Raw genomic sequence first — 27,809 nt, 5'->3', positions numbered from 1 at the left:
AATCCCTTTCAATTGCCTCATGCATATTATAAATACTTAAATTAACATGTCAGGAGCTGGCATCCTCATACCCTGTAATTTAGCCTGGTGTTTCTGAGGAAATGTGTTGGATACAGCAAGTCCTTGTTTTTAGCACTGTGTTTTTATGCTCCCCAAAGTGTTGTTCTACATTGTGACACCATCAGCATGTAGACAAACTCGTACATCGATAATAATTTATTTGTCTTTTTAGCTTGATGCCAACAGTGATTAAGACCCAGCTATAATTAATATGGTCATGGATCAATGAGAAGAGTTCACATACACATGCAGAGATCACATTTTCAGCTTAGCCAGCCATCACTGTCAGTTAATGAAGAAGGTTTTCTGATTACGAGAATGACAGATGAAGTGGTGCGGGCGGGTAACTATGCTCACTGGGAGTGGAATTCACCCCTATGTATAGGTCTTGTGTTGACCCTTTCCATGTAGGAGAATCTCATCCTGGAGGCACAAAGGTTTATATTGTTTTTCTCACCCTTATTTTCTGGAAGAATAAGGACTCCCCCGACTGTATCTGCTCACGGATATGCTTACCATGTGTTCTTATATGCTGTTAAAATACGCTCATCTGGGGCAGGAATTTAAAGCCATTAAACACCAGTGTAAGTTTTAGAAGCTTTGGGAAATGGCAGCTTTTAATTCTATTTTTTGATGCTCCAAAGGAAAATTTTTCTCCCATCTTTTTGTGTGAAGAGTTGTAGGATCAGACTTATGTCAAAAGGAAAAGACATCAGCTGGCATTTTGTCTAAGGAGAGAGTAAAAACTAAGTGAGGACCTTCAATTTTGGTTCACTGTTAATTACTATATCATCTGTAAAAAGGAGAACGGTTTGTCGTACCCAAATGCAAAACCAGTACACTAAAACTCTGAACCTCAGACCCATGCTAGCAAGGGCAACTGCTTTTGCAGACTTCTCCCTCTATTGCCTTGCCTAGACATCAAGTTGTTGCCATTGATAAAAGATTTCCATAACTATTACAGTGGTCTGTTACAAAGGCAATTTTGAATATCAACTCTCAGTTACTTGAGTTTCAGCCTCTTCTAATATAAGGACAGGCTGTGAGGGAGTTCAGTCTGTCCGAGCATCATTCTCTGTAGAGAACAGGTACACGTTCTACCTGTGTGAGTTTACATTTACTCCAGTTTGTGATTCTTCCAGTAAGAGTCAATCCATAGAACTGTGTAAGTGCTGCTGGCTGGGGGGCACTCACAGCTACTCTAGCCTGAGCCTCTCACACTAGAGGGAATGGGGCGGGACTGGTGACTTCAGGAAAAACTCAGATGCTCTATCCCAGTCTCTCCCAGCAGGGGTCCCTTGCACTGAAGTCACTGGAGAGAATATATGTGCACCCAAGGTGTTTCCATCCCAGAACTGCACTGGAATTGATCCTCTATACACATTTCACTGAACAATGGCATGAAGCCCTGTTGAATGCACAGTTTTCATCATAATTCCTAGTGATCTGTTGTCCTCTGTTGTTACATCTGTTAGTGGTACGTTATTTTAAGTTAAGCAGAATGAGAGCTATATAAATGCAGCGCTATATAAATGCAGCTCCCTTCCCCTGCTGCTCTAGTTAGCTTCTATTACAGTTGTTTGTGTCTCACGCAGAACAGAAAGAAAAATAGCTGGGCAGCCTACACTGCATTAGAAGAAAAACCTCCTTCACTTGCCAGCAGCCTCTCTAGTTTACTCCATTATCCCACTACCTACTCATACCCTCACTGTCCCTCTTCAGCCTCCATCTCCAGTGCAGCAGATTCGTACCTCCCTCCAGCATCTGAATCAAACAAATTCAAGGTCTCGTCAAAGAAAATTACCAGTGTTCCAATACATCATTTACCCCATCTTTCAATCATCACCTCAATACAATACATTGCAATTTGTCATTACCCTTGTGCGCGGACCGCCAGTCAGTTTTTAATATATGGAAGTGTTCCTAGCCAAACCAATTTGGAATGAATTTTGAGTCAGTCTGCGAACAGTTAGATACTTTATTAAATCTGAATGTATTACATCTACTACATTCACTTTGTGCCTTAAGATCTCAGGCCTGTGCGGTGCTGAGTGCTCTATACTCCCCATGGCCTTGGAGGCTAAGGCACTGGACTGGGACTTGGGAGATCAGGGTTCTATTTCTAACTAAGCCACAGACTTCACAAGTGATTTTGCTTCCCTAGTTCACAGCACATTCTCAAGCATATTCATTAATGTCTGGGAAATGCTCAGATACTTCAGTTACAAGGATACAGAAAATAAAATGAGAGTAGGGTTGAAATGAGGGTAATCAGCACCTCACAGGATTTGACCCTAATTTAGTAATTCTATTAACAAAAGATCACACTTGCCTGACAGCATTTGTTCTTTATAAATCAATACTGCTTATGGCTCAGAGTGCTATTAGCCTAGATACTTACAGATTTTTCACTACATGGTTCTTCCTTTATATCACTAGAAATTAATGTAGGTTTGCAGAACTATTTTATGAGAAATGTATACATCTAGATACGAAAACATGACAGGCTATGCTAACCTGTCCCAAAAAATCTCTTGCTATTTGATTATATCATGTCATGAGGGTGCCCCGATGTTTTTCTGAAGTAACTCCACTGACCTCAGAAATTCCAGATTTACAATGATGTGAGACCAGAATCCGCCTCCCCCATCTCTACAGGAAGGGGGATTTTCAATTCCTGTGCATTTTAGTCCTTGACTTTGTCTACTGATATGCACCAGTTTAACAGCACCTATGTGATGCAGACAGTAGTCTGCTAGAAATTGGACTGAAACCACCAACTCGATTAATAAAACCCATGAAAGTGACATCAGATAGTAACACTTACCAACCAACGATGGAGTTGAACTGGTGACCTAGAGTTGAAAGGCTCCATGTCCCATCACCAATCCACTGAGGCATACAGTACCGCAACTTCACAGCCAGCTTTAGTAGAACTACTACAGGGCAAGACAAATTATCCTAAGATGCAGTCAGCTTTGTCTATGGTTGTGAACCCTGGATTCTGCCAGCTCTAGTTGTCAGGTCACTTCACATGTGTTTCAAATGTTTGTCCCTGCAATTCTCAGTCTATATTTTCAAAAAGCTTCATTACTCAGCCTGGGTGGAGAAATGAAACATACAAGCAGGACAGACCTTGACTATCAAGAATGCCCAAGAAGGGTGTCATGGTATAGGCTGCTCAGCTTGGCTGGGAGATCCAGCTGTGTTATTTCTGCCTTTATCCAAATGGTCTCATCTCAGTGTTTTCAGGGTAGTTACAAACAATAGTTAAGAAGGAGCTGCGTCATCCACAAGAAGGGCTCATTTACCAGTTTCTCATCTGCTACAGCAACCCAGAGCCATCATATGAACAGCTGTAGACCCCTAGACATTGGCATCGGACTCCCAGGTTTGCAAGTGATCAGGACTGAAGAGATCTGATTTCAGCATTTGATCAAAGAGAATTTTTTTTATTTTTTACATTTTCCATTGTCTTATACAACGAACTCTTGACTTTGCAGACCCCAGACACTTTAGAAAAATTTTAATACATACAAGCCTTCACAGTTAGTGAAATATAATGAATTCCATAGCACAATAGAAGTGATGACTTAAGATGCTCCCTGCTGCTGTATTCATTACAAGAAGACAGTTTGCATTAGGATTTAGATTATACTGATTTGATTTGGCACTGTGCAGTACATGTCAGGATTCTGTAGGGAGACAGAATTATATTGAAGATCATATTGCAGCTGCAAGAGGACAGTACATTCTGTTATGCACTCCTCTGAAGTAGCAACAGACTGTGAGACAACAGCACAGCGTGATGAAAGTTAAAGGGATTTACAGAAGACCACATTGGCTTCCCTGTTACATGTTGCAGCACAGTTCACAATGCTGTACAATACTGCTGGTAGATGAGATGCATGTTACACTTCACTGTGTAGGAAGCTGTAGTAGATAAGGCAACAAAGGATTGTAACACAGATTAACTGTGCCAACTGGGAATTTCCCAAGTGCCTTCTCTGTATCCATGCCTCCTGGGGAAGATGAATTAGATGGTAAGAAGTTCTATCTATTTTCACTTTTCAACCTGGACTTGCAGTATCACACATTGTCTCATCATATTGGTCTCTGAGACCCAAACCAGGGTCATTGCCTCATCACTGTCTCACAGTCCCAAATAAGGTGAAGACAAGTGGAATGGTTTAGATAGTGTCAGAGCAGAGACTGTTTTCCTTGGGGAAACTATAGTGTAACAGTCTTACTCATGGCATGAATGAAATTTCGTAGCGAAATTGTCAGAGAAGGAAGATTCATAATTTGGCAGGAAAAATACTGTAATGTCTTTGTGTACTTGGAAGCAAGACACAAGGCCAGTGTTCTGATGCTTACAACATTCACCTATGATAAAGAATTGCCAGGTGGTAAATCCACTAACTAAGAAGGGGAATTAAGAATACACTAGGGCCTTCCTTATAAAATGGAGGTCTAAAGTAAATGCAAATGGATGCTAACTTTGACATATCATGCCGGGGAATCAAAATCAACAAGAATATATGTTTAAAAATAAAGCTTTTACATTCAAGGATAAATTCATATTAAAACTAAATGTACAGTCTGTGTACGAACTTTTAAAGCTAATCTTGAAGAGTCAGGCATAAACACAACTCTTATTAGGGCTGGCCAGATTTGTTTTGACTAATTTCAAACCAACTCAAACAGCACAAATACAAAAGTTAAACTCAGAAGCTACTGGGGTTCATATTTCACTTAGGAGAAAAAGTGAACAAAGAGTCGAGTGGAAAAAGTCCACTGGAAAATAGCATAACATATGGAACAGAGACTAGAGGCGGAAAAATTCTACTGAAAAAAATAGCTATAGTAGCAAAGGAATACATCAATAAAATGTCATGCATAGGGAACTTACATAAGGCAGCCTATATTTTGAAAGGATTCATTTATCCTGAATCTATAGCACAGCCCTCCATACAGCTGAACTTAAAAAAAAAAAAAAAAAAAACGGGAACACTTTAGGGATCTAAAGCAAGGAAAAAGGGGCATAGAAATCAAACTAGTTTCACCAACTTCTAAAAATAACAATGAATAAATCAATTTAATGAATTCAATCTCAGCTTACTAGTCTAATATGTGTATCTAGTGTAGTGTTGTTTATCTTTTGAAGAATACAGTGCAAATTCAAAAGGAAAATTAACTTGAGTTAGACCTTCATAAAAACTCTGGAGCGTAAGGTTGGATTTATGCAAAGAAGGCATGACAGAATATAGCCACAGCCAATAGAATGACCCCATTGATGTTCACAATATTTCTCCAGAATGGCACCTCGGAAGTGTCAGTCAGTTTTTTCTCCATCGCTTCCTGCTCCTCTTTGCTCAGTTTGGCCTCTTTTTTCTGATCGAAGCCACAGAACCAGTTGTAGGCCTTCTTCAGGAACCCTTGTCCTTCATCGCCTTCTTCTGTGATAGAGAGAATAACACAATGGTCAAGAAACATGATGTGTGTGGACCTATAAGATTGGCACTAAAACAAGGTCTCAGTAATACAAAGCATTCTGAAGAGACTCTTGTAATTGAAATAACAGCCCCAAATTCGTGGTCTTAATGATTCAAAAGCTCTCTAGGATGAATATTGTAATTCCACAGCAGACCTGTGAAGTGAGTGATTCATGACCACCAAAAAGCATTGCAGTCAGTTCTTTTGTACCCTACAAACCCCTATGCTTTCCAGTTCACTAAGAAATCGGTATTTACTGTACCTGTGGTTCTTCGAGATCTGAGGGAGACATGTATTCCACCTAGGTATATGCATGGCCCAGTGCACCAGAGCTGGAGAAATTTGCCTTAAAGTACCCGTAGAGGGGCAGTGTTCATGCCCTGTGGCCATAGCCCCTCCCCAGCTACATGAGATAGTGCCGCCCTGGCTCTCCTTGAGTTTCCTCACATTGAATGCCTGGAAACGAGATTCTGATGCAGAAGGGACAGAGGGTAGGTCATGGAATACACATCTGCATCACATCTTGAAGAAATAAGAAACCATTTCTTCTTCAAGTAGATGCAGACATGTCTTCCACTTAGGTGACGAACAAGCAGTACCCCTTCCAGGAGGCAGGGCTCAGAGTTTACCTAAACAAGGACATCAGGACCACTCTACCACAGCCTGCATCCACCCTGGAAGATGCAGCTACGGCATAATGGTTCATGAACATATGTATCTATGACCACGTAGCTGCCCTGCAAATGTCCAATATGGAAATCATGGAGGAATGCTATGGACATTGCTTGCACCCTTGTAGAAAGAGCTTGCACCTACTGAAGGGGGGTAGCCAAAGCTATTTCATATGCAGCCTTGATGCAGGATGTTGTCCATTTGTAAACAGTCGGTGAAGAAACTGCTTGACTCTTCATGCCATCTGCACATGACACAAACAAACGAGGCAAAACACGAAACCATTATGTCCTGCCCAGACAGAAGGCTAGACATCGCCTAACATATAAGGTGTGGAGACACTGCTCCTCTGGAGAGGAATGCGGCTTAGGAAAGAACACAGGTAAATATACCACCTGGGTCAAATGAAATTGAGAGACCACTTGGGACAAAAATTTTGGATGCAATCGCAAAGTCACTTTGTCTTCCAAGAATTGTGTATAAGGAGGCTCTGTCATTAAAGCCTGCAACTCACACTTGCCTTGCTGATGTTATCAATACCAGGAATGCAGTTTTCTGACATAGAAGTGGAAATGGACAAGATGCCTGAGGCTCGAACAGAGGTCCCATTAAGGCTGCTAGGACTGAGTTAAAGTTCTACAGAGGTACTGGCTCTCAGACCAGAGGATATAGACAAAGGAGCCCTTTTTAGACTCTTGATAACATGGCACTGGAAAAGACTGATCTGCTTTGAATGGCAGGGATGAAATGCCGATACCACTGCCAGATGCACTTTCAATGTACTAAACACAAGCCCCAACAACTGAATGCGAAGCGGGTACTCCAAAATGTCCAGAATAGAGGCCAGGGTTCACTGGATTCCACAGGCTAGTGACCACACTGAAAATCACTTCCATTTGCTGAATAGGCCATCCTTGTGGAGGGTTTTCTACTGTTAAGGAGGATTTGTTGGATAGCTGCTGTACACTGCTCTTCCTCCTCATTCATCCATGGAGCAGCCACGCCATGAGATGCAGGGAGCTGAGTGCAGGATGCAAGGTGCAGCCTTGGTTCTGAGTGAGGAAGTCGGGATGGGGAAGAAGTGGTACAAGAGGCTGAAGGTCGGAGAACCAGCACTGTCTCGGCCACACTGGGACAACAAGAATGAGCTTGTCCCAATCCAGTTTCAGTTTGAGGATGATCCAAGGAATGATCAGGATTGGGGGAAAGGATGCACCAAGCTGTGAAGATGACCCAGAAGACTTTGTCTTCAGGGACCACTCATCACTCAGGGAAAAATACTTGCTGAGATGGTCTGCAAGATGATTCTGAACCCCAGGCAAATGAATAGCTGTTTAAATAATGCTCTCCTCGATGCAAAACTTCCACAACCTGATCGCCAGAAGGCGGAGCCACCTGGAGTCTGCTCCCCCTTTTTTATTCACACAATACACCACGATGGTATTGTTGGTAAGTATGTGAACCACTGAGTCTCTGATACAGTCCCGAAAAGCATGACGTGCATTGCAGATGGCCCACAGCTCCAGCATGTTGATATGGAGTGATTACTCCTGTTCCAACCACAGCCCTTGTATTTTCAGTGACCCAAGGTGCGCCCTCCAATCCCTCAGAGAGGCATCAGTAACAACCAACATGGTTGGCAAGAGCTAGATAAAGGGAACGCCTTGGCAAACATTCTCTGGATGCATCCACCACTGCAAGAAGTCGAGGGCCAGTGGAAGAAGATGGACCAGTCTGTCTAGAGGGTGAAGAGTAGGATGGTAAACTTTCCTGAGCCACTTTTGAAGGCGCAGACTTGCAACTGGACCACCTGCATTCAAGCGGGAATGCAGCCCAAGAGTCTCAGACACATCCGAACTGTCGTGGAAGGCTAAGACTGCAGACTGAGGCAATGGTGGTGAATTATCTGAAAACAGTCAGTCAGCAGAAACACTTTTGACATCACGGAATTTGAGAGGGCCCCAATGAACTCAATTTTCTCAGCGGAAACAAGGTTGCCTTCCCAGTGTTTAGGATGAGACCCAGACAGCCATGCAAGCACAGCATGGTGCTGATGTGAACAAGAACTTCCTCTCTGGAGTTCTGTCCCTCAGTAACCAGTCATTCAGATACAGGAAGACGTGAATTCCTTTCTTCCTGAAATATGCTGTAACAACAGCCATGCATTTGGTAAAAACCTGAAGGGGACGGAGAGAGAGAAGAGAGGCTGAATGGAAGCACGGTGTACTGAAAGTGGTGCTCTGCCATGACAAATTGAAGGAATTTTCTGTGGCTCAGCAAAATTGCCACATGGAAGTAGTCGTCCTGAAGGTCCAGAGCAGCAAACCAGTCGTTCTGAGACAATGCAAGGAGAACATTAGATAGACAAGGATTTGGAACCTCATGTACCTGATATATTTGTTGAGGCTGTGAAAGACAAGCATAGGTCTTACTCCTCCCTTGGATCTGGGTACCCGCTTGAGAAGCAGTATCTCACGAGAGAGGGGTCCCTGAAGAGGGACTAGGAGGGAGGATGGGGAGATGGTGTGGAGAGAAACTGCGTGGCATAACCCAATCTGACAGTGCTTAGGATCCAGCTGTCAGTGCTGATCAAGCCCCAAGCATTGTGAAAACAGGCCAGCCTGTCCCCAAAAGGGGGAGATGGGGAGGGAGGAGCAAGGATGGGAATAATGCTCTGGACCAAGGAATCAAAATGGGCATGTGGAGGGTGCCAGGGAGGGGCCAAACCCCGAGTCCAACTGCTTTCTCCTGTGGAGTCTCTCCCTCTTTCTGGGGTAGTCCCATTGCCTCAAAGGAGCGAAAGGCTGGCCAAGCATGCACTGCAGATGATACTGCTGTTGCACGCCCTACTGGCTGGGGTCTACAGCCCAAGGACCACAGGGTGGCCCGGGAATCAAAGGAATGCAGCAATTTTGTCCAAAACCAGTGTTTAGCCATTGAAGGGCAAATCCTCAATGGCTTGCTGGACATTAGAGGCACTGCCCGAATTCTGCAGCCAGGAAGCCCTCCTCATGGTGACCGTGGAGGCCATCACTCTGGCTGAGGTGTCTGTGACCTCTGGTGTGGACTGCAACGACATCTTAGCCAGCAAGCAGCCCTCAGTGACAAATGCCCAAAATTCCTCTCGTGAGGCCTCAGGGAGCTGCTCTGCAGACTTTGACACAGTTGTCCAGTTAAAAAATCGTACTTGGACAGTAAGGCTTGCTGGTTAGCAATTCACATCTGTGAGGTGTAAATCTTCCTGCCCATGAGGTCCAATCATATAGAATTCCTATACTTGGGGTTGGATTTAAACCAGCCCTGCCTGGCTGTTATTCACCACAGTTACAACTAAGGAATTTGGGGCTGGATGGGAGTAAAACCCCTCAAATCCCTGCATGGGAATGAAACAATGCTTTTCCATGTGCTTATCTGCAAGCAGTACCGAAGCCAGCATGCTCCAGAGGGCCTTAACTGGTTCAAGGAGCGCATCATTGATAGGAAGGGCAATTCTACCAGGGCAGATAGCTGCAGATATCCAATAATTTGTGGGTGTTCTCTTGCAAGAACTCCACTTGGATACCGAGGGAAGCAGCTACCTGTTGCAAAAGGACTTGGTATATCTTAAAATCCTCCAGTAACCAAAGGGGAGGATGAGCTGGGCAGCACAGAATCGTCTGAAGACAAAGATGAGGCCCTTAGCTGAGCCAAACCAGATCCTGTTCCAGGGCTGATGGGCCTTTATGGGAGGACTCTGAAGACTCTGCAGGGTGAAGCATCGCCAGTGCCTGGGCCTGCGGCGGATGGACAGTCACACCACATCCTGGCTGATGATCTTGCCTTTGAGCAAGACGAAGAGCAGGACCTCCAAAACTGAGGGGCATTCCATGGAGGCCACGGACATGGGTAAGGCATTGGTGGCCAGTAGGTGCCGGGCCAGGGCCCTCCATCCTGACCACAAGACGTGTGCCAATCCTGGTACCCGTAACAGTCCATCAACACCCCCCAATGTTGGTAGGTGATGGAGAACAGGAGAACGATGACACCAACTCAGACACAGAGGAGCCTCGGGATCCTGGAGATAAGGACAGAGCGAGACCAAAGGGAGTGAGTAGGAACAAAGCAGGAGGCAGCACTGCTAATAGAAATGATACTGTTGGTACAGAGCATGCTGGTGCCAGAAGTGACTTTTGGTCCTGAATTGAACAGTGATGCTGGGGTGTCTTATGATACTAATGTCAAGGGCAGTGAAAGCCACCACAGAGGCATTTGCAGAGCCAACTGCAGCGGTCCGAGGAGTTTCCCGGTACTGAGGTCCCCTGTATCAATCCCAGTACCAGCCCTGCTTCCACAACATGTGGAAGGGGAACACTGGGGTGCAGTGCAAACAGACCTGAGGGGTCAGTGGCTTGTTCAATCAATGGGGCAAGAGATGATACAACCCTGGCAAAGTCCTGGACCAAAGGAGAAGTTGGAACAGAAAAGCAGAAGTCTGTAGCTGCCTGGTATGCTGTCAATGTGGAAACAGTCAGTACCAGCATTTCCCTCATTGGTACCAGACTAAACGGACACCCGGAGGCTGGAACCAGACTCAACAGTACAGGGTTTCTGACCTCCCTACTCAGTACCAAAGAAGGGATGGAGATATCTGTACCATCCTGTGTGCCAGCATCAACTCCGTGCTGGTCCATGTTTTTCCTGGGGGAGGTGGAAGAGTCACCCCAAGACTTGGAATGATCTCAACTGGTCTTATGCAACCTTTTCCTCAGCACAGTTGACAGGGAACAGCTCCTCTGTTTCTTCGGACAGACGCATAGCTCCAGTGTGCTGGGCGAGCATACATCCTAAGTGGAATATGGGCCTGCATCTACTCGAAGAAGAACAGTTTGTTCCCAGTTAGCCGTGATATATCTGAAAACACTGGTAGCTCACAAATGCTCACTGGTAGCTCACATCACTAAGCTGATTCAAGCACATTATAAATACTTAAACATACATGATTTGCGACAGGACTGAAAAGTGTTGGGTACATAGTAATGGGCCAGATCTTCACCCCCAGCCCTCTCCCACTACACAGCCATTTGCAGCAGGGGCAGCCACACCCACTTTCCTTCCTCAACCCGCCTTCCCTCCAACATGCTCCCTCTGTCTCTTACACAAGCTAAGGTTAGGGAGGGTAGCTGCACAGACGGCAGCTCCAACGTTCTGCTGGAAAAGAGATGCCTTGCAAGGAGCAATTCTCTACCAACTACTTCTGGCTGATTTAAGGCAACTTTGCTCTGCTTACATGGTGCACGGAGGCCTTAGCAGTCTAGAGACTCCAGCCCTGACTCTTCAGCCTGAGATTGAGAAGCAGGTCACAGTGCATGTTTCTCTCTACTTATTCCACTGTTTTTGTATTTTTTTTCTTTTTATTAAATGGCTGAATTCAGTGATGGTTGGTATCAGAGCCTGGAGCCAGGCAGAGTTTTGTGCAAGTTTCCCCAATGCAATTCTGGGAAAACATCTTCACCCTGCTGTGCACCACCTTTACTGTTCCAAAAGCTAACCCCCAACACACCACTTCCAAATGCATCTTCGTTCGGTCCTTTCGCACAACTCTGCCATCACCCCTGACCAGCACCACCCCCTTTGTTCTAGCCCTGAGTCTCTCATCTAATTACATGAAGTCTTTTGTGCTATGCACAAAAATCAACAGGGAACTAGACTGCCATCATGTAGTTCATTTCACTCCCAATCTACATCAGACCCAACAGACCAAGAGTGGTGAAAAATGAGTGCACTAACTCTCTGTGCCTACTAGCCCTTCAGCATCTGTTTTCAAGGGAGTACAAGGCACTTCATTGTTTCGTCAGGAGTGAAGTTAGGGACCTCAAATATGTTGATGGCTTCTACAAATCTTAACAGAATTTTATTCAGAAATCACCTGATTCATCCTCTTTACTCTCAAGTACCTCAATCCTCTCATCTGCATCCAGGTCAATACGCTTCTCCTTGCTGTTACGCAGAGTCCAGCACAAGCCATAGAGCTGCCATTAAACAAAATGAGCTTATAAAGCTGCAGCCTTAGAGTACTGAAATCAGCAAATTGAGATCGGTATAGTATTTGGGGGTCGTGAATGTTTGATAAATAATATTCAGGGATAATTAGGGATCTCATAAGAGTAGGGAGATACTGTAGGAGACTATTCCTGTTTCCCTTCCTTAATAGCTTCATTCTTGAAATCTTTGCTACACCACAGAAAATGCACCACCTACTGTTTGTGGCTCTTTGGGGTCAAATTCCAGTATTATTCCACATTTTATACTATATAATGTCTTCAAGGTGTTTCTGATTACAGAATAATCTCCAGAACACTGTTTATCTAGCAGAGAGTGCTGCATTTCCAGAGATATCAGGACCAAGGAATAATTTGGGGAAGATGTAAAATTTCACTGTGAACCCAATTAGCTGGGAGGATCCTATATGATTTGCATACTCTAAATTCTAGGGTTGAATATACTTATTAATACTTGTAAAGTGTAAATTAAAGTGATGGGTTTTTTCATTGCTCTCCAGTAGCTCAGGGAGCAGGAGTGGGAAAAAAAGAGCAGGAGAGGCAACAATACTCACATGTACATCAGGAATGGGTTTAGTTATCAATGAGATACCCAGAATGACGATGGTGGAGATCCCAAAAAGGATTATAGCAAAGTAAAGGTAATGAACTCCACAAATGATCTTTGGACAGTTGCTGGGGTTTACACAGCTTCCAGAACCATAGGCAAACTCTGCAATCATTCGACTCAGCCCAACGACCAGCCCAATGAACAAGCCCCAGAAAGCACCCTGCAAAAGAAAGTGACCCGCAGAATTATCAGAAAGAACTGTTGTGGATATAGAAATACATCACCTCTTTTAATCTCTCAATATCAATACAATATGTAATGCTGCCATTGGACACATGAGCAACCTACAGCAACAAGTGGTTAAGAATAGAGAGAACATGAGCCTTCCTATTGGCCAGAATCAAACTAGTTATTAAAATGTACTGGGTTAGGACAACAGGAGAATCTCCAAAAGTCTTTGAAAAGGCCAAATGCTTTTCCTGATTTTAAAAGTAATTCTTGTCTTTTCTGTATAAAACTGCATCTTAGAACCTTGAGCCCCGCTTCCCTCATTGAAATTACACACAGGTTAACTGTAGGAAGAAAAGGAGGACTTGTGGCACCTTAGAGACTAACAAATTGCCACAAGTCCTCCTTTTCTTTTTGCGGATACAGACTAACGCGACTGCTACTCTGTTAACTGTAGGGTGGCTTGGGAGTGCTAGCCTGTACTTGCTACTTTGTTGTTGAAGGTTTGCTCTTGAGTGCTGGCTTATTGGCAAGGGTTCTAAAAAAGAACAGCAGCACTGCAGAACTTGTTTTTAAAAATAAATTCTCTCTCAAGAATTACATGCAATTTGCACACAGACATTAGAAGTAAGGTTCTTCTTCAAGGCCTGGCCTACACTGGTGGAGGGGGGGAAGGGGATCGATCTAAGATACGCAACTTCAGCAATGTGAATAACGTAGCTGAAGTCGACGTAGTTAGATCTACTCACCGCCATGTCTTCACTGCGGTGAGTTGACTGCTGATGCTCCCCCATCGATTCTGCCTGCGCCTCTCGTGGCGGTGGAGTACAGGAGTCGACGGGAGAGCACTTGGGGGTCGATCTATCGTGTCTAGACTAGACGCGATAAATAGACCCCCACTGGATCAATTGCTGCCCACCAATCCGACGAGTAGTACAGACATACCCAGGCTGCAGATGTGTATTCCTCTGAGATGTGTGAGCACCCATCACAACGAAGCTGGAAAACTTTGCCTAGCAGTACCCATGGGGTGGTGCTCATGCCTTGGAGCTCTAGTCCCTTCCCTGTCTATTTAAGGGCAGCACTGCCCCTACCCTTCTCAGTTCCTTCTTACTGCCCACACCTAGAGTCGGAGCATTCTATGTGGTGATTTACCTCACACTGTTTATCTCAGTTTCTTTGGGAACTCATTGTATATAGCTCTTCTTCTTCTTCTTCTTCGAGTGCTTGCACATGTCCATTCCAGTGTGCATGATCATTGGAAGGTTTTACCCTAGTGGTACCCGTTGGGTCAGCTGTGGAGCCCCCTGGAGTAGCGCCTTCATGGCTGTGTATATAGGCCCCTGCCGACCTGCCAGTTCCTTCTTACCGCCAGTGACGGTTGTTGGAGCAGCCTGTCTCTTGCTTTAGCAAGTGCTTTCCTAGTGTTTTTTCCTGTACATAGTTGTTAATCGTTATTATAGTAGTTAGTTTCTTAGTTAGCTAGTTAAAGTTTTGGGTTCCCCCCTCGCTGGGGCATGCCACAGCCCCAGGGGTTCAAGCCGTGTGATAGGTGTGGTAAGCCTATGCCCGGAAGGGATGCACACACCACTTGTCTGAAGTGCCTGGGAGAGGGACATTTGCAGGACAAGTGTAGTATTTGCAGAGGCTTCAAGCCCAGAACCAAAAGGGAGAGAGACTATCAGCTGAAACTCCTTTTAATGGAGTCTGCTCTCCGGCCTCAACCGGCACAAGAGAGGGCACCAGCAGCCTCGGTGCGCAGGCACCGAGGAAGGACTCTCATAAGGAGCATCGGCACCACTCCCCTGCGCGGAAGGCCAGCTCATCGGTGCAGCACAGATCACAATCCCTGGTGCCACATAAGAAAAAGGTGGAGAGGGGCCGTTCCCCCACCAACAAGAGCGGACAGGACACCAGTGTGGCATGTCCCACGCCGGGACACCAGAAAGCTGGTCCATCGGTCCTGACGCCATTGACTCCAGCCTTGAGGGGAGGTCTGTTGAGTCCAGTGTCAGTGGACTCCCCGGTCTGGGAGGTGTTGGAGGAGGACCTGGACCTTCCCTCCACACCAGACACGTTCGAGGCCACGTGGGATTTGATTGCCAAAAGGGCACGGTACTCCGCCTCGCATTCCCAGGCACTGGTTCAGGTACAGATGGCACAAGCCCTGGCTCATCCTGCAGCGCTGATGCCCGGTACATCTGCTACACCACTTCGGGCACTGACGGCGGCACCGCCTGCAGCTCCATTTGCGGCACCGTCTGCAGCACCGACGTCAGCACCAGCTATCCAGTACTAGGGCAAGCCCACCATGATGTGGCTCTGTTCCCCATCGCCTCAGTACCGCCCCCTGGCACCGTCTGGGTCCGCCCCTCTCTGGTTGGGCTCTGAGTCAGGGGCAGAGTTGTTCGTGTCCCCGCACAGCTGGTACCACCAATGCCTGCGGCACACACACCACCAGTCTCAGCAGCGGTGGACGTCCCTGAGCACATCACCAGGGAACTGGAGGGGCAGGAAGACCCTGTCCCACCTTGAGCCTCATTTTCTTCCTCACCAGACAAGGCAGTAGCAGGCACTACTACGTCCCTCCTGGAGCCCACCAGGACCTCCTTAGGAGGGTGGCCCAGAACCTCAATGTGCAAACTGAGGAGGCTGTGGAAGACTTGGACCCAATGGTCGACATACTCGCCCTGGAGGGGCCCTTCAAGGTGGCACTGCCACCTATAAAAACTATACAAAACACCATGAAGGTGCTCTGGCAGTCTCCATACCGGTCTCTATACCACCTATGGCCAGGAGTGTAGAGAGGCGTTACTTCGTCCCACAAAAGGGATATGAGCACTTCTTCACCCACCCACAACCAGGGACCTTGGTGGTGGATGCAGCAAACCACAGGGAGCAGAAGGGGTAACCGGGGCCCACCCCTGAAAATAAGGAGGCCAAGAAGCTGGACCTCTTCGGTCAAAAGGTATACTCGACTGGGGGGCTCCAACTTCGAATTTCCGACCAGTAGGTGGTACTTAGCCACTATGCATACAATTCTTGGAATGCCCTCTCCAAGTTTCAGCAACTGCTCCCATCAGTGTCACGACAAAAATTTGCTCCAGTCCTAGAGGAGGGCAGAGTGGTGGCTAGAACCTCCCTTCAAGCTGCTTTGGACTCCACTGATTCAGCAGCACGGACTATGGCTGCGGCCATTACAATGAGGCGTAGCTCATGGATACAGGTCTCGGGACTCCCCGCGGAGGTCCAGAATACAATACAGGACCTTCCATTTGACAGTGACGAGACGGACTCGAGACTGCACAGTCTCAAGGACTCATGAGCAACCCTCAAGTCTCTGGGAATTCACATGCCAGCACCTCATAGAAAGCCCTTCAAGCCCGAGCCCCCCTCACACTGCTATCCAGGACCTCCTAAGCAGGACTATAATTGAGGGAGGGGCAGAAACAACAGGAGGTATCCTCCACAGTCCTCCTCCAGCCAGGGCCAGGGCTCCTCCAAGCAGCCGTCCACCTTGAAGCCGAACTTTTGAAAGTGCGCCTGAGGACGGAGCACCAGCCCAAATCTCGGATCCTTTTCCTCCCTTTGTGAATCGTCCGTCCCGCTCCTACCGTGCCTTGGCCCAGATTACTTCAGATTGCTGGGTCCTGAGCATGGCAGGGATGGGATATTCTATCCAATTCTGTGCCCTTCCACCCTCCTACCCACTTTCCCCGTCCTTCTTAGGGACCCTTCTCATGAGCAACTCCTTCTACAGGAGGTGCAAACACTCCTTGCTCTAGGGGTGATAGAGGAGGTTTCTCAGGAGTTCAGGGGCAGGGGATATACTCCTGATATTTCCTCATCCCCAAGGCCAAAGGTGGGCTCAGCCCTATCCTAGATCTGCGAAACCTCAAGACATTTATAAGAAAGCTGAAGTTTCATATGGTCTCTCTGGCCACCATCATTCCTTCCCTGGATCCTCAACCTGGAGGACGCATACTTCCATATATCGATTATTCTGGTGCACAGACAATTCTTGAGATTTGTAGTCAGCGGCCGACATTACCAGTCCATTGTACTCCCATTCAGGCTTTCAACAGCCCCTCGCATGTTCACAAAGTGCATGGCAGTTGTGGCAGTCTCTCTCTGCAAACGCCAGGTACAGGTCTTCCCACACCTGGATGACAGGCTCATCAAGGGCGATTCTTGAGTGCAAGAGCACATGGCGTTGGCACAGGCCACTTTCAGCACGCTGGGGCTCATTCTGAACATGCCCAAGTCTACCCTAGCCTCAACCCAAAAAATAGAATTTATTGGGGCTCCCCTGGACTCAACTCAAGCCAGGGCTTCCCTGCCTGAGTCCCAATTCCAAAGCATCAGGGGCAGAGCCTCCGCCGGTTTCCAGCAACTACGGCCAGAAACTGCATGAAGCTTCTGGGGCATATGGTGGCCTGCATGTATGTAGTACAACATGCCAGATTGTGCCTTCGCCCCTTCTAGGCTTGGTTGGTGAAGGTATACAGACCGAGCTGGGACCCTCTGGACAGACTGGTGACCCTCCTGCCCCCAATTCTCGAGTCCCTCAGCTGATGGCTACAACCTCAGATTGTCTGTGTGGGAGTGCCCTTCACTAAGCCTCAGCCCTCACTGTTGCTGGTCACGGACACATTGGAGATGGGCTGGGGAGCGCACCTGGGCAGTATCAGAACTCAAGGCCTGTGGTCACAACCAGAACTATCGCTGCACATCAACGTCAGGGAGCTGAGAGCGGCTTGCCTGGCTTGCCAGACGTTCCAGGCCCATCTTCAGGGCAAGTGTGTCTCAGTGATGGACAACACCACAGCAATGTTCTATATAAACAAACAGGGTGGTGCTCGCTCCTCTCCCCTGTGCCAGGAAGCTCTCCGACTGTGGAACTTCTGCATCGCACACTCCACCCAGCTACAGGCCTCATATCTGCCGGGAGCACAGAACGAACTAGCGGACCACCTCAGTCACTCGTTCAACACTCACGAGTGGTCACTCAAGAGCGGCCATTGCCCTTTCCATCTTCCAGAGGTGGAGCTATCCCCATGTGGACCTGTTTCTGATGCAGAGCAACAGAAAGTGCCAGCTGTTCTGCTCCTTTCAGAACCACAGCCATGGCTCCATAGCAGACTCTTTTCATCTCCCATGGACAGGTCATCTGCTATATGCTTTCACGCCCTTTCCTCTCATACACAAGGTCTGGCAGGACAGAGCTTAGGTGATCCTCATAGCACCAGCATGGCCCCATCAGCACTGGTTCACCACGTTGCTGAAGCTATCAGTGGACAGGCCAGTAGCCCTTCCTATGCTCCTGGACTTCATAACACACAACCACAGTCAACTACAGCACCCCAGCCTAGAGTCCCTCCACCTCATGGCATGGAAACTCCATGGCTGAACCCGCTTGAACTGCAGTGTTCGGACCTTTCAGGGAAGTTCTGTTGGGGAGCAGGAAACCCTCCACTCACACAACGTACCTGGTGAAATGGAAGTCTGTCTCCATTTGGTCCCTACAGAAAGGTGCCTCCCCGCAGCAAGCCCCTATTCCCCTTGTGCTAGTCTACCTTCTGTACCTGAAACAATAGGGGTTGGTGATATCATCTATTAAGGTGTACCTGGCTGCCATCTCAGCCTTCCATCCAGGCGTGGCGGGTAGGTTGGTCTTTGGAAATCCAATGGTTGGTCGATTTCTCAAGGGCTTGGACAGGCTTTATCTGCAGGTGCAGCAGCCCATTCACCAGTGAGATCTCAACCTGGTTCTCTCAAGACTTATAGGGCCCCCCTTGAGCCCATGGTGACCTGCCCTCTATCCTACCTGTCCTGGAAGGTGGCTTTTATGGTGGCCATAACCTCAGCCAGAAGGGTCTCCAAGCTCAGAGCGCTGACTTCTGAGCCCCCTACACGATTTTTCATAAAGACAAGGTGTAGCTACACCGTCACCCAGTGTTCCTACCAAAAGTAGTCTCGCACTTTCATGTAAACTATGACATATTTCCACCAGTATTCTTTCCTAAACCTCATGCCAGCAACAGAAAGCGAGCACTCCATTCTCTGGACATCAGATGTGCCCTGCCTTCTACATTGAATGCACAAAGCCATTTCATAAGTCACCACAGCTCTTTATTGCAATCGCCGAAAGGATGAAAGGGATTCCCATCTCATCTCAACGCATTTAGTCGTGGATCACGTCCTGCATCAGAATGTGCCTCGACCTGGCTAAGATTCCAGCCCCGGCATTGACAGTGCACTCCACAAGAGCACAGGCTTCTTCGGTCACATTCCTCGTGCAAATCCCTATTCAGGACATATGCAAGGCAGCAACATGGTCTTCCATCCACACCTTCACATCGCACTACGCCATCACTCAACAGGCGAGGGATGATGCAGCCTTCGTCAAAGCAGTACTGCAATCAGCAACTCGGTGAACTCTGACCCCTCCTCCGTGGAAACTGCTTGGGAGTCACCTATTGGAATGGACATGAGCAAGCACTTGAAGAAGAGAAAACTGTTACTTACCATCTCATAACTGTTGTTCTTCGAGATGCGTTGCTCGTGTCCATTCCAAATCCCACCCGCCTCCCCTCTGTTGGAGTATTCAGGAAGAAGGAACAGAGCAGGCAGGGGGTCGGCAGGGGCTATATATACCACCAGGAAGGTGCCACTCCAAGGGGCTCCACAGCTGACCCGACAGGTACCACCAGGATAAAACCTTCCGATGATCGTGCACACAGTGCGCACACACCCCTATTGGAATGGACATGAGCAACACATATTGAAGAACAAGAGTCACAAGATAGAAAAAACGGTTACTTACCTCGTGTAGTCTAGTGATTCCCTTAGGTTTAGTTAAAATAGTTAAGATAGCTAGTTTGTTGCACTGGATGATGCTCTTACTGTGGTTTAAACGTTGTCCATTGTATGGGGTCGCTATCCCCAACCGTGAACCTCACCCATGGTGTTTGTTGTGCCTAGGAGAAGGGCACAATAATGAAAGGTATTCTATATGCAAGTCCTTTAAGAGGAGGATTCAGGTAACAAGGGACTTGCGCCTGAAACAACACCTCTCAAAGTAGGCCATGAGGCCCCCAGCACTAGGGACTTCTTCAAACCACATAGCTCTGTGCTCTCTTTCAGAGCAGACATGTAATGTGGCTCCTAGCTCAAGAGCCAGTGCTTCTCCTAACAGAAAAAGAAACTGTTCTCCTTCCTCAGGTCCTCCGAGGAAGAGGTCTCATAAGACTGAGCAGGACTACTGCAGGGCTTGGAGGGGCTGCATCATATGCATCATACAACTGCATGCACTTTTGTAGACCAGCATGCAAGACTGTGCTTTTGCCTTCTTCAAATGTGAAGTTGTCAACTGTTGGACAGTCTTGTCTGAGTGCCTCTGGAGATCCTGGATTCCCTACAGCAGTTCTGAGCATGTATGCCAGGATATTCCCTTCGCATGTCCTCCACTGACCAGGACTATAGTCACCAACGCCATCACCAATAGGTTGGAGAGCACATCTAAGAGCGTTGAAAATTCAGGGCTTGTGCTCAGAACAAGATGTTTCCCTCCAAATCAATGTCTTTGAGCTTCAGGCCATTTACAATGTCCGCCAAGCCTTCTGGGATCACATCAGTAGTACAGCGGTTCATGTGCTTAACAATAATACTGCAATATATTATGAGAACAAGCAGGGTAGAGCTCACTCCAATTTGCTGTGTCAGGAGGCAGTAAAGTCATTGGCAGTTCTGCATCTGGGAGAGCATCATTCCCACAGCCACTCACTTACCTGGGGCTCAGAATCACTTGGCAGATCACCTCAGCAGGAATTTCTCCCAAAATCATGAGTGGTCTCTGAAGTCTTGTATTGAGGTCCATCTTTGTGGAATGGGGCATTCCCAACTGTTGACCAGTTTGCAACAAGACACAACCAGAAGTGACATTAATTTTGCTCTTGAGCAGATCTTGGTCCAGGTTCCTTAACTGATGCCTTCCATATCAATCATGGATCAGCTCTAATGTATGCCTTCTCTCTGATCCCAAAAATCCCACAGTTCATTCTCAAGCTGAAATTGAACCATGCCAAACTGACTCATCGCTCCAACCTGGCCAAGGCAATGTTGGTTCTCCGACCGTCTCAGTCTATCGGTTTGGCCTTCCGTATCTCTTCATCCCGACCTACAGACTCAGCACTAGGGTCGAGTTTTGCATACAGCACTTCGCATTTTACATCTCACAGCATGGATGCTACATTGCTAGATGAGGAGGACGACTGATGTTCAGAAGCTGTTCATCAGGTGTTGCTTAACAGCAGGAAGCCCTCTCCACTTAACCAAAGAAGTCGCCTTAGTAAACATTTTTCAATTTGGGCACTTGCTTGGGGAAATCAGCCAATGCTGGTTGGTATTCAGGGCACTTTGGAGTACCTATTACACCTTCAGTCTCCTGGTCTCTTCCTCAGCTCATTAAGGGTTCACTTGGCAGAAATTTTGGCATTTCATCCACCCATCCAAGTAAAGTCAGTTTTCTCAAAACCCCATGGTGGTGAGATTTCAAATGGGAATCATTCATCTCCACCTGCCTGTGTAAAAAGCCAGTTCCCTTGTGGGACCTTCATAGTGTCCTGGCTGCCCTTATGGGTGTCGGTTGAAATCTCTGTCCCTCCTCCATGAAAAGACAGCCTTCCCTGAAGCTATGAGATCTACAAGAGTATGCAGCTGAAGACCTTAATGGCAGAGCCCCAATACACACAGTTTTTCAGTGACAAAGTAGCTTTATGGCCGCATCCAAACATTTTCTAGAACGTGGTTTCATAGTTTAATCTTAACCAAATTTTATTTACTTTATTTACTGATGTTTTCCTAAACCACACTCCAACACAGATGAACAGTGCCTTCAGATGTTGGATACGAGGCAATGGTTGGCATTCTACCTGGACTGTACTAAGCCTCTTCAGGCATTGCTTCATCTGTTTATCTCCTATGCACTTTTAATGAAGGGACAGGCGATTTCTGGGCAAACAGTTTCCATGGATAACTTCTTGCATTCCTTCTGCATATGAAATAGCTGAGACCACGCCTCCATAACGACTATGGGTTCATTCGACAAGGGCCCAAGTGATGTCAATAGCATTGATCAGTGATGTTTCAACATTGGACATTTGCAAGGCTGCTACCTGGTCTTCTGTACATACTTTTACCAAGCGTTATGCAATTACCACTGCATCTAGGTCAGATGAAACTTCGTGAGGGCAGTCCTGCAATCATTCTTTAAGTATATTCCAAGTTCAACCTTCTATGAGTACAGTTTGAGAGTCACATGAGTGGAATACATGTCTACAACCATTTGAAGAAGAAAATATAGTTACTTACCTGTATTGTAACTTGTTCTTCAAGATGGGAGGAGGGAAATGCATATTGCATGACCTACCTTCTGTCCTCTCTACATCAAAGTTTCTATTCTTGATATTCAGTGTGAAGAAATTGAGGGGGGACTGGGGCAGAGCTGCCCCTGTGGGTACTGCTAGGAAAGTTCTCCAGCTTTGGTGCACTGGGCACGTGCACACCTCAGTGTAATATATGTACACCCACATCTTGAAGAACAACCATTACAATACAAATAAATAACCATCTTTTCCTATCTTGACATATGCCAATAAGATTCATGAGTATGCCCTGCCCCAGGTCTTGGGTGATGTTTTTTGGCCTGTGTTATGCAGACTATATGATCATAGAAGGTCCTTTCTGACTTTAATAACTATGAAGAAAGTAAAATCCCCTGCCCCTACAACACAGCTCACATTCAAGCTGTTTTTGAAGTCTGGAGAGTGTCAGATGAGCAGCTAGCATTATCTGAACCAAAACCTTTGACCCGTCAGAGCACTGTCCTTCCTTATCCATCTGTTTACTCTGTCTGTCGCTCTCTATTTTGAATATCATAAATATAAACAAAATATACAGAGCCAAATTCACTTCTGAAGTAAACAGGTGCAGCCCTATTGACTTTAGTGCAGTTGCACCCACTTACATCAGCAGTAAATTTGGCCCATATACTAAAAAGCACACAACTAATGACAGTGGTACGGAATTATAAATCCTGCTGGAAATTTTCTAGTTAAACAAATTTATTATTAAATGGTCAGAAAAAAAAATCACAAAAAGGTATTGGAATAAGATAAGATGAGAACCTCAGTTTATCATAAAAATAAGAACTTTTCAGAAAAGTCTAATCTTGGATACTAAATAAAAATTGGTCTATGATCCAGGCAGTGCTTCAAATCTCTTTGACTTTTATTTGTTCCCAGTATTTATTCTAATTAAGACTGCGCTTTTGACCAAATGCTGAGAGAGTCTTAATAGTTCTTAATCCACTCTTACTCAGGCAAAATTTCAACAGAAGTCAATGGAAGACTTCCCTGAATAAGGACCTCAGGATCTGATCCATTAACCATGAGGTTCAACCAAGCAGTGACTGGAAATGGAACATCCCTGCTTACGAAGTATCTAAGCACTAGTAGTATACACCAATGTCCAGAGAAAGAGTAGTGTTAGAAAGGAGTCAAAGTAACTAGAAAGCTCCAACCCCACCTGGAAACAGTGTTAAATTATTTATCTGTTGGCTTTCCTCACAATTGCATCTGTGAACCTCACAAACATTAATGAATTTATCCCCGTAGGGTCCACAGGGAAGTATTATCTTCAGTATTACAAGTGGGGAAATGGAGCTACTGGGCTATTATTGGAGTGATTTTCAGAGGTGCTGAGCGCACAGTTCCCACTGACTTCTGAGGGAGTTGTTTTGAGTGATCAACACCTCTGAAATTCAAGCCATCAGTGACCTGCCTATGTTCTCACAGGGAGTCTGTGGCACAGCTGGGACCAGAACCCAGATCTCATAAGTTCCAGTCCAGCAGCTTAATCATAGGACTTTCCCCCTTCCTTGTTGAAGCCTACAGAACCCACAGAGAACCTACAAGATTGCATTAAAGCAGTGTTTCCCAGAAATCATCCCTTCAGCACAAGTCACAGTGAAACAGTAGGTGGTTCCAGCTTCACAGCTGTCTAGGAGCCAATAAAGTCCAACAAGTCCATGCATATTTACATATATGTGGTGGAAGGAGAGTATGAGGATTCCTCAACTGAGCTAAGAGCCCCTCAAGCATTCAGCTTTGGAACCTCAGGCACTGGGCTGTAGCAGGAATAGCCAAAGAAATTGAGAATCAAATGCATTGAAACTAAGAAAGGGCAGTTGTACCAATGCACAGATGAATGTCTTTTGTGAACTTTTGCACACAGAGCTCTTCTCCTAGCCTGTACTCACCTCCTCATTGACCCTCTTACAGAAGATAGCAAGCAGGAAGACAGCAGCAATGGGTGGCCCCAGATAGCTGGTGATAGACTGTATATAATCAAAAAGCTGCCCACTTTGAGCTGACTGCACCACAGGAATCCAAGCAATGCTGATACCAATTAAAGCTAAGATAAATAACCTGCAAATACAACCAATAAAAAAAACTGTTAGCCACTTATTTATAAACATCAATCAGAAATACAGAAATCACAATGAACCAATCAACAATTTAACAATTCATTGTGTTATTCGACTAGCATTAAAACATGAGTAAAAATAACAGTAATCAGCCATCAGCACTGGGGAAAAAGAGCAAGCAGCAATGAAATCTCACCCAATCCATCAGCTCTCAGTCAGCTCAAAATGAGAACTCTGCTCTCAAAACAATAAATCAATAAGTCACAAATAAACACAGCAATCAATAAAACAGCAGAGAGAGATGAATAAAAGAGAAATCAGCAGCATAGCTAGTGAATATTACTGATGTCGTAGCTTTGTCTAACTGGCATCTTGGAATGAAATTTAAACAGATCCCCTGGAATATCTGTAGGGAATAGACACCTCAGATTAATCTCTAAATAAGAAACATGGCCTGGAAACTACCTCACAGAATATCCAGAAAGACACACATGGGATTAAGCTGTCAGGCCACAAGAGGTCACTGCTGCACCACATGTATTCAGTGAAAGGTTGTTCATCAAGGCACTTAAAAGTGAACTTTGAAGGTACAGTTTTGTTAGGTTCCTAATGCTGGGAAGGGGCGCAGTAACACTTACCTTCCAGCCAGCATGAGCTCTCTCTCAGATGCCCGGGATCGTATTTTGGTGTAGATGTCCATGGTGAACAGAGTGCTAGCACTATTAAAAATGGAAGTCAAGGAGCTCATGAGAGAGGCCAGCATGACTGACAACATCAGACCTCGCAAACCTGAAACACAGAGAGACACCACCTGAGCTGGGGAGGGTCAGTCACTGGGAAAGCTCCATCAGTGACATCTCTGAGTGCATGATCTAACCTCCCCAACCCAGCTATCTCTTAATAAATGAAGTATGCCCAGGTTATAACAACTGCATGGTACCCTACTGGACATAAGCAGAATGATGCCTTCTAGGTCAGGAAGCACAACATTTACAATACCATATAATACCCAGCCTGGGCTGTTAGGAGATGGATAATGCCTGTGTGTATTTACTCAGATGGGGTCCTTTGTGTACAACATCAGGGGTCAGAGACACTCCCAGAAACATACATGCTCGTCATTTATACTGCCTGATTGGACTCTGGATCAGTGGGAGAGAAAGAACACTGCCCAGGAATTACCCCTAGAGGGGTACATGATCAAACAGCATTATGATACTCAAGGGAAGATACCAGCATTACATACAACTTGCAAGAGATGACTCCACAAGGGGCATAGCAAAACCAATCCATACACAAGGGAAGTGATAAGAAACCCAGACATTGATAATCAGAGGTCTACCTAATACGGAAATGTCAGCTATCTCAATTCTCAGTCCCTGATCCAAACTCAGCTTGCAGTTACGCCAGAGTAAACTTTAAACATTTATTCTAAATTTAGATCTTAAAGTCAGTGGCCCCTTGTGACCACTCTACCTTTTCGCCCCTAGCTCACAAATAAGGCTCGGATGCAATGGATGATCATTTCTCTTATCTGAGAGAAATGGCAGGTTCCCACTGAGTTGCTGATGGGTGGCAGCTGCTGCTTCAGTTTATAGGTCTAGGCTGCTTTGGATCTCATTGGAAGCCAAGCTTTTCACCTTGGCATTACACATCCTCCACCCTCCACAAAGCCCTGCTGCCTTTCATTGCATTTAATTCCAGGTGCTATCTTTTGTCAGGGCAACTATCTGTCCCTTCTCCGTACAGACCTTCCTACTCTCATGTTTCCTTGGCCATCTTTCCCTTTGTCTTCTGTGCTCACATCCCTGGGTCTAGCTGGCTACTTCTTCAGCTCATCTCTCGTGTAACTCTTCTCCTTAGTGGTCTGAGGCCAAACCTGCCAGCATCACTGTCTAGCAGTCTCTTCCCAGAGAGGGGCAGTCTTCTCAGCACGCACTGAGTTCTCAAACCTTCCCTGCTGTACCATTCTAAAATCTGCCAAACTCATAGGCCAGGGTAAAGCAGAGGCCCCATGTGTATGGGGCTTGGCTCTCCCAGCTCCTCTTCCAGGAACGATGCTACTTTTCCAAGTGAGAGACTCTTGCCAGTGAGAAGTGAGGGAAACAGACCTCAGGCTGAGTTCTGCACAAGCAGCCTCCCTCAAGTAGCTTATCCTAATGCAGACAGCTGAGAAGCAGCCCTCCTGGCTGTGGCCTAAGTCTGCACAAACCCATCCCTTCTTAGTGGTCCATTTGGAAACCATGGACATAACATGAAGGCTTATACTTGGTTGCAGAAGTTTCTCATTTTCCGCTGTATGTTTACCTATCTCCCTCCAGAGGTGCATTGTTCTGCAAAATTGGATAGGCCTTATCATGTACCAATGGCTGTGCACCAGAAAGGCTGTACTTTCTCTAATCAGCCCAGTGAGGTTAGCAGAGGAACTGCAAGTACATCCCTCAACACAGAGGTTCTGGCAGAGGCAACTTCTTAGTAGCTGGCAACTGTAGGCCAGATTTACCCCTCTCACAAGGCTAACGCTGGCAGCATCTTATTGGCTCATGTTTGCAAATAAGCAAGATTGTCACCGCTAGTCTGTAACCATCTGGCATCTATGACATAACACACAGCATGTGTTAAGGTTCTTTCCCCACTCTGAACTCTAGGGTACAGATGTGGGGACCTGCATGAAAGACCCCCTAAGCTTATTTTTACCAGCTTAGGTTAAAAACTTCCCCAAGGTACAAACTTTGCCTTGTCCTTGAACCCTATGCTGCCACCATCAAACGTGTTAAACAAAGAACAGGGAAAGAGCCCACTTGGAGACGTCTTCCCCCAAAATATCCCCCCAAGCTCTACAACCCCTTTCCTGGGGAAGGCTTGATAAGAATCCTCACCAATTTGTACAGGTGAACACAGACCCAAACCCTTGGATCTTAAGAACAATGAAAAATCAATCAGGTTCTTAAAAGAAGAATTTTAATTAAAGAAAAAGTAAAAGAATCACCTCTGTAAAATCAGGATGGTAAATACCTTACAGGGTAATCAGATTCAAAACACAGAGAATCCCTCTAGGCAAAACCTTAAGTTACAAAGAGACACAAAAACAGGAATATACATTCCATCCAGCACAGCTTATTTTACCAGCCATTAAACAAAAGGAAATCTAACGCATTTCTAGCTAGATTACTTACTAATTTAACAGGAGTTGTAAGTCTGCATTCCCGATCTGTTCCCAGCAAAAGCATCACACAGACAGACTAACTCTTTGTTCCCCCACCCTCCAGCTTTGAAA

At 46.1% G+C, this 27,809-nt stretch overlaps 1 protein-coding gene across 1 annotated transcript in view; it reads right to left on the bottom strand.

Annotated features, from left to right (window-relative positions):
- Positions 1-5,072: 5,072 nt before the first annotated feature.
- The window catches only part of LOC141999337 (sodium/glucose cotransporter 1-like), a 54,856-nt gene continuing 32,119 nt past the window's right edge, over positions 5,073-27,809 (bottom strand). The window contains exons 11-15 of the mRNA XM_074972655.1: positions 25,171-25,321; positions 24,365-24,533; positions 12,821-13,036; positions 12,134-12,236; positions 5,073-5,519 (exon numbers count right to left, since the gene is read on the bottom strand). Of these exons, the coding sequence (XP_074828756.1) occupies positions 5,302-5,519; positions 12,134-12,236; positions 12,821-13,036; positions 24,365-24,533; positions 25,171-25,321 (857 nt within the window). The 3' untranslated portion in view covers positions 5,073-5,301. The remainder of the gene's footprint in view (positions 5,520-12,133; positions 12,237-12,820; positions 13,037-24,364; positions 24,534-25,170; positions 25,322-27,809) is intronic.

The sequence above is a fragment of the Natator depressus genome, chromosome 15, assembly GCF_965152275.1.
Source record: "Natator depressus isolate rNatDep1 chromosome 15, rNatDep2.hap1, whole genome shotgun sequence".
NCBI classification, from domain to species: domain Eukaryota; kingdom Metazoa; phylum Chordata; order Testudines; family Cheloniidae; genus Natator; species Natator depressus.
Note: the sequence above shows the minus strand (reverse complement) of the source record. Positions and strands in the feature narration are given on the sequence as shown.